Source organism: Xyrauchen texanus, chromosome 22, assembly GCF_025860055.1.
Source record: "Xyrauchen texanus isolate HMW12.3.18 chromosome 22, RBS_HiC_50CHRs, whole genome shotgun sequence".
Lineage (NCBI taxonomy): Eukaryota > Metazoa > Chordata > Actinopteri > Cypriniformes > Catostomidae > Xyrauchen > Xyrauchen texanus.
This window is the reverse complement of record NC_068297.1, coordinates 25,075,008-25,093,534: the sequence shown is the minus strand read 5'-3', so window position 1 is coordinate 25,093,534 and position 18,527 is coordinate 25,075,008. Positions and strand designations below refer to the sequence as shown.

At 38.1% G+C, this 18,527-nt stretch overlaps 1 protein-coding gene across 3 annotated transcripts in view; it reads left to right on the top strand.

Moving 5' to 3' along the window:
- The first annotated feature begins 241 nt into the window (after positions 1-241).
- The window catches only part of LOC127662496 (kinase D-interacting substrate of 220 kDa B-like), an 88,460-nt gene continuing 70,174 nt past the window's right edge, over positions 242-18,527 (top strand). Inside the window, exons 1-9 of one of the 3 annotated variants that reach the window (XM_052153696.1) lie at positions 242-322; positions 4,189-4,339; positions 10,947-11,045; positions 13,105-13,203; positions 15,507-15,605; positions 16,107-16,205; positions 16,524-16,622; positions 17,640-17,837; positions 18,095-18,193. In XM_052153696.1, coding sequence (XP_052009656.1) covers positions 4,208-4,339; positions 10,947-11,045; positions 13,105-13,203; positions 15,507-15,605; positions 16,107-16,205; positions 16,524-16,622; positions 17,640-17,837; positions 18,095-18,193 — 924 coding nt within the window. In that variant the 5' untranslated portion in view covers positions 242-322; positions 4,189-4,207. Of the gene's footprint in view, positions 323-4,188; positions 4,340-10,946; positions 11,046-13,104; positions 13,204-15,506; positions 15,606-16,103; positions 16,206-16,523; positions 16,623-17,639; positions 17,838-18,094; positions 18,194-18,527 lie in introns of all 3 variants that reach the window. The other 2 variants (XM_052153694.1, XM_052153695.1) reach the window with 2 other exon arrangements.

The window sequence follows — 18,527 nt, the reverse complement described above, 5'->3', positions numbered from 1 at the left end:
AAGAGGCAACATCTATAAGTATTTTTATAATATTGAGTAAATAATAATTGGCGCCAAGAAGTCAAAATAAAAAAATCAAGAAGGAAGACAAGGGGTACAACAGCTGTAAGTTATAAATCCTGCCTGTCAAAATCTACATGGGCGTCACGCTGACCGGTGATGGGCGTGGTCTTTTGCAGTGGGCGCGGTTACGCGAAGGCAATTTTAATAACATCCACACCCCTGTTCACACAAAGAAGGCCTTCAGGGTTATGGAAGCAAAATGGTGTTGTGTGAATTACATCGGATTACTTTGGACCTGACTTTTCTCTAGGAGGGAGATGTAAGTTACCTGTTATAAACTGGATGTAAACAAGCTGTCAAGTGTGTTCATATAAACAAATCAAAGTAACTTCATATTCGGCTTATAATAGTAGTCTAACGTTGCTTTTCCAGACACACAGGTCGTTAAAATGGGGAAAAAGTGCATTTACAGTTTCCTGCAGCTGTCAGGCAACATGCTTTACACTTAGTTCAATAACAGTGTCGGTACATTTGCATTTATACATGGATGAGATTATAGTTTTTATACACTCTTAGAGCTCGCATTTTTAATGTTTTACTGAATGAATATAGTAATTGAATTCCTAGTAATAGAGCTGCCTGTTGTAGATAACCTCTTTAAAGTGCTTTGCGTTCCACTCATTTAAATTGAAACCTGTTTGCCTCTGTGCCTTGTGTCACACCATGGATACAGATCATCAGAGGATCATGTCTATTATAAGAGGTCAGTCTTATTTAGGGATCGGCGTGGCGCTATTTGTTTCAGTCTGTGTGATGTGAAATCCATATGTGCGCTCTACACAGAGATAAATACATAAATAATATTAATTTACACTGAAATTAAATAAATTGCCGTTTCTGTCAGAAGGCAATGGGGCGTTGTGCTGATATGCTCCCGTGGGGGAACACATGGCTCGTGTTAAATATTATCGACAGACTGGACACTTCATTATTAGTAAAACAACGTCAGGATGTTAACACCGAAGACTTCAAAAAACGCGTTTGGTCTGAACGACCGTTTAATTCATATTCGTTGTCTGTTTAATGGTATGATTAGTAATTTATCTGCACGTGTGCGCATCCGGCGCCACTCTAACAGGAAGGCGTGGCTCTACACTTCCTCATGTATTATTAATGACTACCTGGATTGACAGACAGAGCCGCTTGTTACTGTCTGACTGACAGCGTGAGTGGAGGATCAGTGCATAAAGATAGACAGGTTTTTAAAACCCAACTCACAAGGAACTTAAGGTGAGTCAGCATATTATGATACTTTTGTGTGTGAGAAAGTTATTGTAAACAAAAACACAGGTTTATTTGGTGCTATCCATAGGTTATCTTCACAGGCTTCTCTGGGCTTTGTGTTTTTGTGCATTGGGGCTGATGAGGGGGTGAACCTAGCTCAGTCAATATTTTGCTGAGGGGCTCTTGTGATGCTCTGTGTGATTGGCTCTCTCCATTCAATCACTCAAGAGCAGCAGGGATGCTTTCAAGGGCATGTCAGCAGTTCAGAGATGAACAAAGACTGTTGAAAGTGAATGTCTCAGATACTGGATTCATCGCCTTTACTTCTGCTTTCACATTTAAGTCTGTTGGTAGGACTTGGATCTTCTGTGGTTTATCTTAACGGAGTGGATTTTGGGCATTGAGACCCTCCATGTTGTTTTAATCCATTATGATGCCCCACATCTTGTCAGCTGGGAGCAGCTTTTGCTGGCTTTCATCTGGGATGGGTTGTACCAGCACACTGAGCTGATCTATTGGGCTGCTGAGTTGGCAAAATTACCCGAGAGCTTACGAATAACCCTGAATTTAGACATTGAAGCAGCACTTCAAAATCTATGAATGTCGTTACTAGATCACAAAATATCACACCCAGCACTGGACAAAAAAAATTACAAATGTGGTGGACTTACTATAAATATACGTGAAGCATTTTTGCATCACACTTTTTAAGTAAATTTAATTTATATGTCAGCACAACTAGGAAACCTTTGCTAGATATAAACAAATTGATCAGTTTATGCAACTTTATTTACATAAAAATGTATGTCACACGGATATAGATTTAGCAACTAATTGTTTCAAATTAACATTTATAACACAGTTTCTAATTCATTTACTTGGCTCTGAAGAAAGTAATAACTGAGGTCAGACATTAAACTTGATTCCTCAAAGAAGTGCACTTAAAGTTGCACTTCAGCTATGCATTTTCACAAGTGCGAGGAAAAATGATATGGATTGAACAGGATCCTACTTGATAAGGAGCTCCTAAGAGCACATGGCTTTTGTTCTAAAATAGTTTTGCGTGTCCTCACAGTAGTTTTGCGTGCATGCCCTTTCAATAGTTTAGCCCTTTTCCCTCGCAATAGTTTTATATTTTCTCGCAGTAAAGTTTGCATGCCCATGCAATAGTTTTGTGTTCCCTCACAATACATTTACCATGGTTTTACTACACCATATTTTAACCTTGATATTCATAGTAAAATCAGTAATAATACAGAAAAAGTTAAACATTGGCAATAAAAATCATAATTTTGATATCTTAATTAAATTTGTTAATTAAAAGTATGTTAAAAAATTAAGAAAATATTAAAAATGTATTAACATTTTATTAAGTAAATACTATATATACATATTTATATATATATATGTGTGTGTGTGTGTGTGTGTGTGTAAATGTATATTTGTCATGTAGAAATTAAGCAGTTAAAGCAAACGCAAAATTTTGTTTTGTTTGATTAAAATAATTTCTTTGTTAGGGTGAAGTTAAATGTATAAATGTTATATAGCCATTTTGCTCTTATTGTTTCTTTAAATTTTCTTATGAGTTGTGAATAGGACTGTAAATGCAAATATTTAAAGAAAGAATAAAACTAGAGAGGTAAAAAAGGTAGGCATAATAAGGTTTGGCTTCATCCTATTCCTTTTTGGACATTAAAAAAAGATGATGTTATAATAAATAAACAAATAAATGAAAATGAAATAAGTATACTGTATTAACACCATGGTTTCCACCCAAAAAAACATGGTTGCTTAAATTACTTTTCGTAATGACTACACTATTACAATATAGTAAAAGCATGGTTAATGTCAAAATGCAAAATATGGTTAGCCTGCAGTCATGGTTACTACATTGTTACTATCGAAAAATGATGTCCGCCAAAAACTATGGTTACAGTCTACAATGTTACTATAGTAAAACCATAGTTAAACTATGGCATTTGTATAGTAAAACCATAATAACCACAACATTATGGTTTTTATTTCCATTGTTTTCATTTTTCTGTATTATTACTATTGTTTTACTACAAATATCAAGGTTAAAATATGGTTACTATAATAAAACCATGGTAAATATATTGAGAGGGAACGCAAAACTATTTTAAGAGAATGCAAAACTTACTGCAATTATGCAAACCTATTTAAAAAATAATAATTCTGCTCAGTCTCACAAACGTTCTAAACCGTTTATTTTGAGTAGGAGCGCCAGCGCGTGCAGCACAAAATGGAATGCGACAGCCGTTTATTGGCACAATGGATGATTCCGTGTAGACAACATCATTGATTATAATGGGGTTCCATTGCTTGTCTAGATAGTGGACAGAGACAAACAAAGTGGTCTTCTATACAGTATATGCTCTTTCAGTTCTAAGGCATATTAAGAGGACTGAACTACTCCTCTGTGCTTCAGAACAACAATTTAGTGCAAACTACAGCAGCAGATCATTTAAATAAAAAAAAAAGATCATTAAAAACTGGATTTCTCTAGGTAGTCTGCAGTACGTTAATAATCAGCCGAAAGAACATCAGTGCAGCCCCCATTTACTGCACAGACAGCATTAGAGACATTTAACCTCAAATCATGGAGCCATTGTCATAATCAATATTAATAAGGTGGTCGCTTACTGGCTGTTCAGTTCCCTTACGGTTTATCATTAACTTGACTGATTTGTGCATTCCAGCAAGACAGGGCTTGTTACTGTCTGTCTTGTTATTCCACATCTGTGTGGAAAGTAGGTCTGCTTCAGGAGTAGAGCCCAGTTTTTGGAGTTCTCTACAGAGTTTTAACGGTTTTATAGTGAATGCACAAAGGAGAGTTTCATTTCATGATGTATCTCTACTGTTCTCTTCAATGTTCTCTAGTGGAGTTTCTATTACAGCCATGGACATGTCCACGTCCCTCAAGATGAGCTCCATTACCACGCAGAGTCTCTTCAGCCACGTGAAGGAGGAAAACCTTTCGTCCATCAAAGCGCATCTGGATCAATACAAAGAAGTGGACACCAAAAGTGAAGTGAGTTGGCAAGTGTTCACTTTTTGTTCTAGCTTAAAAGAATATTCAGGGTTGTTGTCAATGAAATATCTTCTGTATGTACTGCATCTCTTGCATGCTGTCGATTTCCATAGACAATAAAGCTGACTTGTCCTACAGTTTGTGAAAGAATACTGAAAACAGTTAGTTCGTAGTTAGTAATAGTGGTTGACTGATATATCGCAGATGCTGATAAATTGGCCGATATTCTGACTTTTTTTATTTATTGGCATTGGCCGATAAATTTTTCCATTTGGCAGATTTTTTATTTTCTCGAGGGTGCCGAGAATCGCCTGCTTGCATGTGTAGCGACTGAGACATGTAAATGACCAGTCACGGTTTGTTTTGTTGTTATGTGCCATCATGTTACTACAATAAATACCGGTGTGCAACACGGTCTCATTTAAAGATCTGCATATCAGAGCCACGGCAGACGTGTGAGCTCATAATGTTAAAGTACTCGCCTGTTTCATTCTCTCTCTCTCTCTCTCTCAAGACATTAACTGTCATGTCTAATGAGAAAAGGCAAATATCAATAAAACTTTTATTATATACCATTTGCAAATATGCAGATATCTCATTTAAACAGATGTAATTCAAGAACCTCAAGAAAATTCAGTGTTTTCTTCCTGTCGAGGGCTCATCTAATATCTTCCTCTGAAGCCCGTAATCTATCAGCCAGAATCAAAAACTTCATGATCAGTAATAGTTCATCTCATTCACAAATCAGTCCATGACAATCCAAGCTGGCGTTCCAGGCCGTTTAAACTGTCAGGAGATTGAGGCTTGCGCTCGAGTGCAACTTTAAGGCTGCGTCCGAAACCAGGAAAATGCTGCCTGTATACGGAGGTATAAATAATGTGCTTTTCAAACTGTTCTGAGACCAGTTTCCTTAAGAGTCCCATTCATTCAAAACGGCTGCCAGTAAGCCATTAACTGATTAGGCAGCAAGGTAGCAAGTCAGCTATGTTTTCAGATGCAAGTTCAAGTGCGTCACGCGTGCTATAATAAATATCTTTTACACTATGCACAGTGCAGGCGTGGCCAAAAGTATTGGTAGTGACAAAAATGATGTGTTTTGTAAAGTTTGCTGCTTCAGTATTTGTAGATAATTGTAGTTTCTGCGGTATACTGGAAAACTATGATAAGTATTTGACAAGTTTATAGGCTTTTATTGTCAAAAACATTGAATATATGCAAAGAGTCAATATTTACAGTGTTGGCCCTTGTTCTTCATAACCTCTGCAATTCGCTCTGGCATGCTGGATATCAGCTTCTGGGCCAAATCCTGACTGATGGCGATCCATTCTTACCTTATTAGTGCTCGGAGTTGATCACAATTTGTGGGCTTCTGCTTGTCCACTCGCCTTTTGAGGATTGACAACAGGTTCTCAATGGGATTAAGATCTGGGGAGTTGCCTGGCCACAGATCCAAAATTTCAATGTAAATACCACTGAGCCACTTCATTATCACTCTTGCCTTGTGACATGGTGCTCCATCCTGCTGGAAATGCATAGATCATCACCAAATTGCTCCTGGATCGTTGGGAGAAGTTGCTCTTGCAGGACATTTTGATACCATTCTTTATTCATGGCAGTGTTTTTGGGCAGCATTGTGAGAGAGCCCACTCCCTTGGATGAAAAGCAACCTCACACATGGATGGTCTCAGGATGCTTCACTGTTGGCACGACACAGGACTCATGGTAGCGTTCACCTTTTCTTCTCCGGACTATCGATTTTCCAGATGTCCCAAACAGTCGGAAGGGGGCTTCATCAGAGAAAATAACTTGATGTCTTTTACTGTCCAATCCTTGTACTTCATGCAGAATTTCAGTCTGTCCTTGATGTTTTTCTTGGAGAGAAGTGGTTTCTTTGCTTCCCTTCTTGACACCAGGCTATTGTCCAAAAGTCTTCGCCTCACTGTGCATGCAGATGCACTCCCACCAACCTGCTGCCAATATTGAGCAAGCTCTGCACTGGTGGTGACACGATTCCGTAGCCAACTCCTCAGGAGGAGACAGTCCTGGTGCTTGCTAGACACTCTGGGACATCCTGAAGCCTTCTTCACTGCAGTTGAACCTCTCTCCTTGAAGTTCTTGATCTGGTAAATGGTTCTTTCAGGTGTAATGTTCTTTGCAGCAATTTACTTGCATGTGAGGCTGCACGTACTCTTTAGAGGTAACCATTGCTAACAAGAATGCAATGATTGGAAGCAATTATTCCCTCCTTTTATAGCAATCAGTCTGCTCTTACAATCCAATCAGAATGATATTTGTTTAGTGATTTCACCTGACTAGTACTTGTCCACACTTTCCCAGGTGCTGCTGATATGATTAGTGAAATTATGTTAGCTGGTCATTTTGTGATAAAGTTCGTTTTTTTTGGCCAATGAAGCTTTTTGCAATTATTTAAATTGCATCTGATCACTCTGCACAATAATCTAGAAACAATGTGAATCAACACCACAACAACTGAAGCAGAAAACTTTGTGAAACACAAAATTTATGTCACTGCCAATACTTTTGGCCACGGCTGCATGTACAATTGGTTTGATTCTATATTTTTGGAGTAAATGGGACTGCTAATGTGGACATGCCATCCATGGTTGCTGGACTACTGTGTGTACAGTTATTTCCTTTTTCCTAATATATGAAAAATGTTATGTGCAATAAATGACTACAATTTTATGACTAAACAGAAATCTGAAGAAAATGCTATCTACCATTTAAATACAATATTATATGTATCTGCCAATCGGCCACACCGTTCTCTGGATATCGGTATCGCCCATTAAAAAACACATATCGGTCGAACACTAGTCAGTAGGCAATTGGGCCAGAGGGCTTAAAAGCAGAAATTGTGTTTGCTTGAGTTTCGGTTAAAGCACTTCATGTAGAATTCAGTAAAAATGCCTTTTACTTGAGCTGTAAAGTTGTCTGCTTTACTGACTTTATTGCTATGGGTTGATTTTGCTCCATGTAAACAGTCCTTTATGGATAGTTACTTTATTGAGTTAGTTACTTATTCTCTTAGTCCCTTATTTCCCAACTGTCCCTTAGTTGGTTAGTTGATTTTTAATAAACAGATTTGAAAATATATATATATTTTTGTTGTATTAAGGTCACATTAAGCTACGTTTTTACCATGCCTACATCATTTATTTTGCCACTTTGCTAATGCCTTTTATGTACAGATTTAATTGTTTTAGCCTTCTCCCAAACCTAGACTTTCAATATTAAACTTTGAAAATCTATAAACAGGAAAAAAAAAAAAAAGATGTTTAAACTCTAATCTTAACACAGAGTAAAATTAACATAGAAATCATTTTCCCACAATAAAATGAATTGTTTATCAATTTTTCAAAAAGGCATTTCCACCATACCAAACTATTTAAACAGGGTTTGAAATTAACACCAACCTGCCAAATGTGGGTATTTCATGTGCTGTGGTGGGTAATTTTGGTCATCTACCTGCCACTGTGGCAGGCAACCTGTAAAACATCTCAGAGTAACATATGACAAGAATTGCTATTTGACACTTAGATGCGCGTTTGAAGAAACTCACTTGATTATATTTTGAAGAACAGACAAAAGAAAAACCGTTGACGTACTTGTCTGATTCGCTGTCCTTCAGAGGTTCAGTGATGCTCTGACGCTCATGAGCGCTGCACGAGCACTTCTCACTGGACATGTGCATGCATAGAGTTCTCAAACATTATTTTCTGTTTCAGTCATATGAAAATAGCTTGCAAGAATAGTGTCATCTCTGAGAACACTGCAAATGATCTTAGACCATCTCAGGAGGTGCTCTGAGCTTAGTTCGCTTTATTTCCACAGAGTAGTTTACATTTTATTTTGAATGCAACTCAGCAGGTTCACTTTATTTTCACATTGCTCAATTCCAAATATATGTGGCTATATACCTTATCATACATGGCAAATGACATTCAACGGCATTAGGTAAATTGTCATGTGTGTCATCATAATTCAGTACAGCCTCAGAAATGGTACTTGAACAAGAAGTGTCTCTTCTGTGCTTGTCTACTCTTTAGCTGCCGTTCATATGTTACAAAATTCTCATATTATTATAATATTATTATTATTATTATAATTGAAAATAAAATTATATTAAAATGATATATAATAATACAATTCTGAAAAAGTTGCATAGTGAAGATGTCTTCAAAAATAATGGCATAAATAGTTTTCATTTATCAATTAACATCATAAAAAGTTCAGTTAACATAAAAAAGGCTAAATCAATATTCGGTGTGACCACCTTTGCCTTTAAAGCAGCACAAATTCCCTAGATACACCTGGACACAGTTTTTCTTGGTTGTGTTGGTATATATGATGTTCCAAGCTTCTTTGAGAAATTGCCACAGTTCTGTTATCTATTTAGGCTGTCTCAATTGCTTCTGTCTCTTCACGTGGTCCCAGAACGATGAGTGATGTTGAGATCCGGGCTCTGTGGGGGGTATACCATCTGTTATAGGGCCCTTATCAAAGTGCCTTGTTAAAAATCAAAGTGACTGGTAAATTTGGGCATTCACCAGCCACTGTGGCTATGGTGTGTTTTTTTTCAAAAGTGAATGTACTTGGAACAAAGTCAACAAAAGAGTGCCTGTGAAGAGAAGAAATATGAGACTAGGGAGGCTTGTAGAAAACAATTAAAATTCAAGGTAAATGTCATTTGTGAGTGGAATATTTTATTGGGCGTAATTTCCAATCAAGCAGTAATTTTGCCAAATTTGGAAAGACATGTGAAAATATTATTTAATTGTGTGTATTTAGAATACATAAAATGCTAGCTATTAAATTATCTTTAGCAAGACCAAGGTGTATCCCAAAAACATAAAAAATTTAATTTCAACTGTGGAATTCTATTAAAAACAAAACAGAGATGTGGTGGAAAAGTTTCATGACTTTCAGAACAAATTACATAAATGATATTGTTTGTACATACACTGTTGGACATTGTCAGTAGACAAATTAAATAAACTAGTGAGAGTGTGACATTTGTTTTTATGAGACTTAAAGGAATAGTTCACCCAAAAATGAAAATTCTCTCATTATTTACTCACCCTTATTGCATCCCAGATGTGTATGACTTCCTTTCCTCAGAGTCAGCAGAACACAAACAAAGATTTTTGGAGGAATATTTCAGCTCAATAGGTCCAAAAAATGCAAGTGAAAGGGTGCCAAATTTATGAAGCTCCAAAAGCACACACTGTAAAGCCATCATAATACTTATCCATATGACTCCAATGGATTAATTAATGTCTTTTGAAGCGAAACACTTGGTGTGTGTAAGAAACAGATCAATATTGAAGTCCATTTTTACTAAAAAATGTTAGCTTCCAGCCAGCTCATGCACAAGGGTGGAGTTCAAACCTCTCACGTGACGTATGCATGAAATATAGATATTGTTACGTAGATCTTTGGAGTGGGTAAAAATAATGTTTACATTTCACTCACCAGTAATTGTGTACTTTAGTCGTGAAGTGTTCAGCAGCAAGACCCTTTCACAGTGTGTTGAGAGTAAAAGTTGTTCAGTGTAATGTGTCCGAAGATGAGATCCACGCAACCAATTTGTCATTAAAAAATGCCTCTTTTAATAAATGCCTTGCTGACCATTCAGAGTTGGTGCTGCAGTTGACATATCCAAACCAGCCGAATGAGATATCTTTGTAAGAATATCGTAAAACGCTGCGCTCAAGGAGGATGTGTGAACCCGGCGTTAGGCTTTCGTGCTTGTGTCACACAATAGGCAGTTTGAACTCCACCTTTCCACCACTGCTCCAACTCTTTGGGGCAGTGCTGGCTCAGCGGTTGAGACTCAGGGTTACTGACCAGAAGGTCAGGGGTTCAAGCCCCAGCTCCACCAAGATGCCACTGTTGGGCCCTTGAGCAAGGCCCTTAACCCTATCTGCTGACCCTGCACTCTAATCCCAGCTGGAATATGTGAAAACTAATAAATTTCACTGTATATATGCAAAAAAATCTGTGTGACCAAAATAAAGGATTCTATTCTACCCTCGTCAACATGCAAACAACAGCTGGCCAGAAGTAAACATTTTTTTGTGTAAAATGTTCTGAATATTTATATACACAAACCATAGAGTTTCGCTTCAGAATGCATTAATGAATCCACTGGAATCAAAAAGATACATTTTATGATGGCTAGATGTGCTTTTTGGCACCCATTCACTTGCATTGTATGGACTTACAGAGCTGAAATATTCTTCCAAAAATCTTAATTTGTGTTCAGCAAAAGAGAGAAAATCATGCACATCTTGAATGGCATGAGGGTGAGTAAATGATGAGAGGGTTTTTATTTTTGGGTGAACTAATCTTTTAACTTTCTAGATATCCACAGTGCTAAAAGTGTTCGAAGTTGAAGAAACACCCTTATGTGTTACAGTTTTACTTTCCAAACATTGTATTAACTGTACACATGTTTACACTGGGATACGTTAAAACTATGAAGTACTAATGGACACAGATTAGTTAAAAAACAAATATGGAATATTCCTTTAAAATTGCTTCCCCATCTCTGAAGTGTACTAAAGCATGTCTTCTGTTGTAGAATGGCCAGACTCCTCTGATGGTGGCATCAGAGCAGGGCAGTCTAGAGATCGTGCAGGAGCTCATCAGGAGGGGAGCAAACATCAACTTGGATGATATTGTGAGCAGTGTTTCACATTTGAACTCAAAACATACACACACACACACACACACACACACACACACACACACACACACACACACACACACACACACACACACACACACACACAGACACACACACAGTAGAAAGGACACAACATGAGATATCATAGTCTTTAACATTATCATTGGGCAAAAGATAAACTAGCCCTAGTTACAAACACAGTGGGTAACTGATATTTGCAGCAGGTTGGTTTGATTTGAAATGTTTGAATTTATTTGGTATAAAATGTGGTCCATTTTCACAGCTTAAGGCCTCTATATACTTCCGTAGAAGTTCTTACTCGTTCTTTCTTCAGGGGTAAATAGAGGTTTTGAACAACCAAGCAACGGTATACTGTTTGAAAATATTCAGATGACTGTAACACCGCTGTGGGAGACGTTTAGAGGAGCATTTAAATACGAGGACGCTCAAGACGGCATGTAAAACCTTAACTAATGTGACAATAGAATGTGTTATCATTGACTTTATGTAAAAGAAACTGTTTATCCACTTGATGATGATTTTAGTATATATATGTGTAGAAATGCTTTATTTGTAATGTTTAGATTCTGAATTGCCTGGGAAACCTCTGTTCTGACTTACACCAACACCCCATTTGGCCATTCCGTCACCTGATGGACTTCCCCGATTCCTGGTTAGGACATTTGGAGAGAGAAATATAGCGGGAGAGGCAGAGAGAGAGAGAAAATAAAAGAGAAAAAAAACTCTGTTTTCCGACCAAGTCACCATTCAGTCCTCTGCCATCTGTCCAGCGCTCCTCCACGATGCCGGGCGATGGCCTCCACCGCCCCCTGGCAGACGGCAACAGCTCCCCCGCTTCCTGCTGGATAGCACCGTTTCCTCCACCTCCCTGCGGACCGCAGCAACTTCTCCATTCCCTGGCAGATGGCAACGGCTCCTCCGCATCCTGGTGGATGGCAGCCACTCCCCTGTCTCCTGGCGGACTGCTCCAGTACCATCAAACCACTACTCTCCTCGGTGCCACAATCCTCTGTCAGTGGTGAGGGCTCTCTGACAGTGCGTCTTCCTCCAGTCCCGGGTTTCGGCACCAGTGTGGCAGACAAGCCTCTTTTTCATTGGGAAAGGAGGAAACAGGAACCGGATTAACAGTCAAAAAGACTTTAATTCAACATAAAACACTGAACTGAAACATAGCAAAAGCGCACACAATAAACACTGCTGCATATCTCTTTCTCACTCTCTCTCTCTCTCTCTCTCTCTCTCTCTCTCCGGCATCCCCGGCTCCTCCTTTTATCTCTCTCCCACTGTTTGGGCAACTCAGTGCTGGGATTGAATCCTCTCGGCCCGGCCATGCCCTCCTCCTCATCAAATATCATACACGCTGGAGTGTTCGTTCTGACTGACTTTGACTGACTGAAGAATGTGAACAGAATTAGCTGTCGGCCTAGGTGGAACTCTAGGTCACACCTACTGATGACAAAAACACGTGCATCTCAAGGACCAAACATTTTGTAAAGCCAGCCAATCAGTAACTCTCTAAAACTGTGAATATTCAATCAATTAGTGATTGATAGGCATGCACCCCCAAATCCTAACGCACTCTTGAAAATATTTATTTATTTTGATATTTTTTATATTTAGCCTACATCTTTGTGATTACTTTAGGCTTGTGTGGTATCAGTGTCTGTTTTGGTAGACTGAGGTATAGTTCTTCAACCAGCATTTATGATTTCATAGGTGTGGGTGGACCGCAGAATCTATATAATTGGCACCCTGTACTGTCATTTTGTAAATGACTAAATGATGACGTTTACACACACACACACACACACACACACACACCTTGAGCTTCTCGCACCGACAGGGCACAATATATTATATAAACTTTCTGGTTACGTTCAGTTGGAGAATCTGCATTATGACTACCTGGTATGACCAGCTGGTATGATCTAAAGCTCCACAAACATTTTCTACAAACAAGAAGCTCTTTTAGCTCTTTGTGGATTAGATTTGTTTAATATGCAAACAAACAGTGTTGTCACTTTTTCTTTAGGACTGCTGGACAGCGTTGATTTCAGCTGCTAAGGAGGGACACGTTGAGGTGGTGAAGGAACTGTTGGAGAACAATGCTAATGTGGAGCACAGAGATATGGTAAGTCACAAATAGTTGATTTAATCTGCCTAACTGCTGGTAATTCTCTCTTTTTTTCATCTCAAATGATTTAGAATTTCCCCCTACTTGATGTTTACCTTCTTGGAAATTTACTGTGGTGAATTGTAACGGTTTAACTTTTGTGCTAATGTGCCAAAATTGTTTAAAATGTCCTCCCTCTCTTTTTAATCTGTTTCTTCAGCCTTACAGTATGTTTTTATAGTACAATGACCTCTTATATGTTAAAAGAAAATTTTAAAGATAATTTGATTCCTCATGTCATGACCCCTTTAAGATCTGGCTGTTTGTAGTTCCAGATTGTATTGTCTCATATTATTGTCATGTGTGTATATGAAGTCATGTGGTCTTTACTCATTGTGAACTTCCTAGATCTCTCAAAACCAGCCTAGACACAGCTTATGTGTCTGAACATAGCTGTAACCAGCTATGAGGTCCAGACCTCTGTACATTTTTCATATTCAAAAATACATTTTGATGCTATGTTCAACCGAATAAAGAAATAAGCAATTGAAGACTCCTTTAAGTGTCTGCACGCATATATAATTTAGTTTAGACAGTTGGCTGGATTCTTTAGTGTCCGCAAATACTATAAGAGTGTGACGAAATGGCACTACCTGAAGAACTTTTTTATTTTGCCAGAAATAATGCATGTATTTATAATAAATGTTAATATTATTAGCCTATATTAAATATTGTATTAGGGCAATAAAAGTCACTTTTACGGAGGTTGATTTTATTATTTCTACATGTGTTTAGGATAATGTTTTTCTTTACAAATTCCATAGACTGTGTGTGGGTTTTTTTTGTGTTTTTTACAAATCATAATTACATCTAACCATGGTGATTTTTTCCCCTTGTGATTTTCATGGTATTACTAATACCATAGTTAAACTCTTGATACTATGCACGAACAATGGTAAATTGTCATAAAGGCAACTACAAAGCAGAATTGAACAAAAAAGCTTTAAATCCTGGACACTTTTAAGGATGAAGTTACAACTTGTTCTCCTTTTGCCAAAGTGTTCAGTTCTAATGAACTTTAATTGAAAAATGTGAATTAAAGGTGCACTCAATAACTTTTTGCTTGTGTTATCTTGGACTTACAGTGCCACCTAGTGGTGTGGATGCAGCATAATTTAAAATCAATAGTTTTCAGTTACAGAGCCGTTGTAGAAATTAATTTAATCCAAGAGTGAAAGTGTCCAAGAACAAAACCGTTACTGAGTTTAATCGAGAAGTATTCAGCTGGTCATGTTGTTCTAAAATGGCAGCCCCCATGAGGGCACCCCTGCCCCATGTACAATAACAGCTTCAATAAGGTCACTGATATGACTGGTGTCCTCATCTTTTTTAAAGGGGAAAAAATTTACTGAGTGCACCTTTAAATAATTAAGAGTCAGGCAAAAGGAAAACAATTGAATGTTATATGAATATGTTATATAGTTATAACATATAGTTGATAACAGAGATAACATAGCCCTAGAAAAATTGGCTGTTAATTAACTTTTAAGATTAAGATCACCGGTAAACTTTATTGTCATTGTGCAGAGTACAGGTACAAAGCCAATGAAACGCAGTTGTTTTCACATATCCCAACTAAGCTGGGGTCAGAGCGCAGGGTCAGCCATGAAACAGCGCCCCTGGAGCAGATAGGGTCAAGGGCCCTGCTTAAGGGCCCAACAGTGGTATCTTGACAGTGCTGGGGCTTGAACCACTGACCTTTCGGTCAGTAACCCAGAGCCTTAACCGCTGAGCTACCACTGGCCCTTTTGCTGATTTTTCTGTAGTTAATGAGTAAATTTTGCTGCCCAACTCAAAATCAGTGCTTTATTGTCAAATGTGCATTTCTATGTGACAAAGATTCAGTATTAATATTGTTAACGTAAAAATTATTTCAGTATTATTATTGGTTTCTGACCTTTAATTTCTATATTTAATTTTGATGTATAGAATATGTTGTGTTTGTAGGTGTAATTTTGGTAATAGTCTTGACACCTCACCGTAGACCTCACAAATTTTCAAACCCTGGTTACTGCCCTGTGTCTGAAATGACTGCGCTTGTATTTTTTTATAAACTACATTTATGGAAATGTTTTGGCTGCCCTGGTGTTAGTAGGACAGAGTTTTAAATAACATACTGTATAAGGAAGGCGGCAGACAGCTGGCTCTTTGAGTCACTCACTGACTCAGGGAAAATGTGTTTATCCACACAATCCTGTGACTGTGAGATTTTTAAGGTCTGACACATGGAAATATAATGACCTTGGCATGTTTGTGTTTAGGGGGGCTGGAGCGCTCTCATGTGGGCCGCTTATAAGGGTTGTGTGGAGGTGGCACGTCTACTGTTGGAGAAAGGAGCAAACCCAAACATCACTGGACAGGTCTGCAGAACTTTTTCTGTTCTCTGACAACACCTTTGTGCTTTGAACATTTATTGTGCATTAAGAGTGTTAATGGTGAAATGTGTTATTTTTGTACCAATGGTACCAAACAGAACTGCAAAATATTGATTGGATTCAAACAGTTTCCCCATTCACTCCCCCCATCTGCCATTAGTCAGAAAAACAAAGGCTCATGCCATTGGTTGAGCCAACAGTTTGGAAAGCAACACTTAGCCACACTGGGTCTACTTTTCCGATAACGCAGCCTACCAACGGATAACCTAATCGGTCCACATTAAAATGGGATTGAAGAAATAATTTTGACATTGAAAGAATTACACATTTAACCTTTACAAATGGTCAGATATGAAGTTTGCCACAGGAACCCAACAAACCATTAAGTGGTGTTGGTAAAAATGTGTCACTGTAGGGTATTTCAGTTGGGAGGTCTCGTTTTTTTCCTTTCTGCTGTGTCTATTTGATTTGCTTGTGTCCCAGCAGTACAGTGTTTACCCCATCATCTGGGCAGCAGGAAGAGGTCATGCAGAGATAGTTCAGCTGCTGCTTCAGCACGGAGCCAAAGTCAACTGCTCTGACAAGGTGCCTTATCATTCCCATCTCAGCAAACGCTGACTTGAGCTTTCACCAGATTCGTAAACACTGATGGTGAACTAAAAAGCCTGTGCCAGCATTGTTCACACAATTTGAACTTCTACATAAATACTTTGAGCAATCACGGTTTACAAAAACTTCAGAATGCTAGATGTTGAACTTTAAAAATGTTTGCTCCACTGCTATGCACTATGAAGCTCATTAAATAAAACTGGATCTTTAGTTTGACAAGTTTTATCAAGTTTTGCCCAAAGTGCAATTGATCCTATGAAGCTATTTCATTATATTTTTTCCCCTCTTTGTCAGTATGGCACCACACCCCTCATCTGGGCTGCCAGGAAAGGCCATTATGACTGTGTGATGCACCTGCTGGAGGACGGGGCCAATGTGGATCAGGAAGGAGCGGTATGCACGTTGTGTTTTGAAGTGCAATTCAAAGTGGTTATAACCAAACCACTGTCATATGCACATATCACATAAGTGGATATGTGCACTTTTTTCATAGTTTCACATGTGCACTTTTTTCATAGTTTCACACAGCCAGAGGTGAGTATTGACATTTGAGTGCTGTGCTACACTCTTTCAAATTAAAAGGTCCCAAAAGGTTCCCTTCCAATTAGAGCCAAAAATGACTTTACCAGCCTGTTGCTATAGGAGAACACCTTTCCACAAAAGTTTCACAAAGAAATATTGTTAACTATTGTGTAACTTTTAATGTAGAAAAATGCATTTTTGGACCTATAAAATTAACAGTGAGTTAATAAATTCTGCAAAAGCGGTGCTTATTGTGAGTTTATGTTACAAATTAATTGGTGTTGACAATTAAAAACATATTGTAAAGTGTTACCAATTTTAATAAGAACTATTTTGTACATATATAATACCAATGATTTTTTTCAATTTGTTGTTTTCCTCTAACATTACCTAGTTAGCTAAATGTATGCTGCTTTTACTTTCCTGTCAATGTCTGTAGTCCCAATAGCCTGGAAATGTTCAATGCTGTGAGTGAGTGAGTGGGATAGCTAGAAAGAAATAAGGTAAAAGCCTTGAGCTTAAAAAAGCAGAAAATAGGATCCGGGGCTATATATAAACCCATTTGGGGCTAGACCGCAATAGCCTAGGCCTAGTCATTCTCCTGGGCTACATTCTTCAATGCTTCTCTAACATTTGTACTTTTGTGAGTGTGGTTATCTTTTCAACATGTTTCCACCTGCTCATATACAGTGTAAATAGGTGAAATGAGTAACAGACACCCACTTGTTGAAGTTTACATGCGCTTGTTAGATTTCAGACCTCTTGACTTTTGAAGGGCTTGTTAAAACAGACCTTTTTCAATTGTATGAAGTGTGCCGATTATTTTGCAGTGAATTGAAATGCAGCATGGATGCATAACAATGTCCTAATATAATCTACCTTTCTCAGAACTCAATGACGGCTCTGATAGTGGCCGTACGTGGTGGGTTCACAGAGGTTGTGAAAGATCTGCTGAAGAGAAATCCCAACTTGAATATGACTGATAAAGATGGCAACACAGCACTGATGATCGCTGCCATAGAGGGCTACACTGAGATTGTACAGGACTTACTGGACGCTGGCACATATGTCAACATCCCTGATCGGGTAAACCTGAAACGAAGCTGTTAGGATTCAGATGCTGTGTTTTGTTTGGTGTGGGTTAGGGTTTAGTATAAAGTAATTATAATTTAAAAAAAAAATACAAATATATATATATATATATATATATATATATATATATATATATATATATATATATATATACACAGTATATTTATTCTGGATACTTTGTTATATTTACTGTATAGAAAGTTTATGGTTCTGTATATACAGTAAACATATGTGTGTTTTGTCTGTTTCAGAGTGGTGATACTGTACTTATCGCTGCTGTCAGAGGAAGCCATGTGGAGATTGTCCGAGCTCTGCTTAACAAATATGCTGATATTGATGTCAAAGGCCAGGTATATTCATAACCCCATACCACCACTGCCACCATACGTCCTCTCTATTGGCACTTTTCCACTGCACGTTTCCACTTTACTTCTCTTAGTTTGCTTTTCCACTGCAGTTTAGTGCTGCCTCAACGTGGGTGGGATTATAGGCTGATCGTCATAGTTGCGCCGCTTCTACTGCCATGACATCTTCTTAAACACGACACATACATTACTGACCATAAACAATAACACTAACGCTAGCTGTTAGCTACTAGCTCATTGTGCTGCATCAAGCAGTTGTTACATGGTGATTTTACACAAGTGTAACAGTTAAATTGGCCTGGTTGTTTTACAAGCAAGC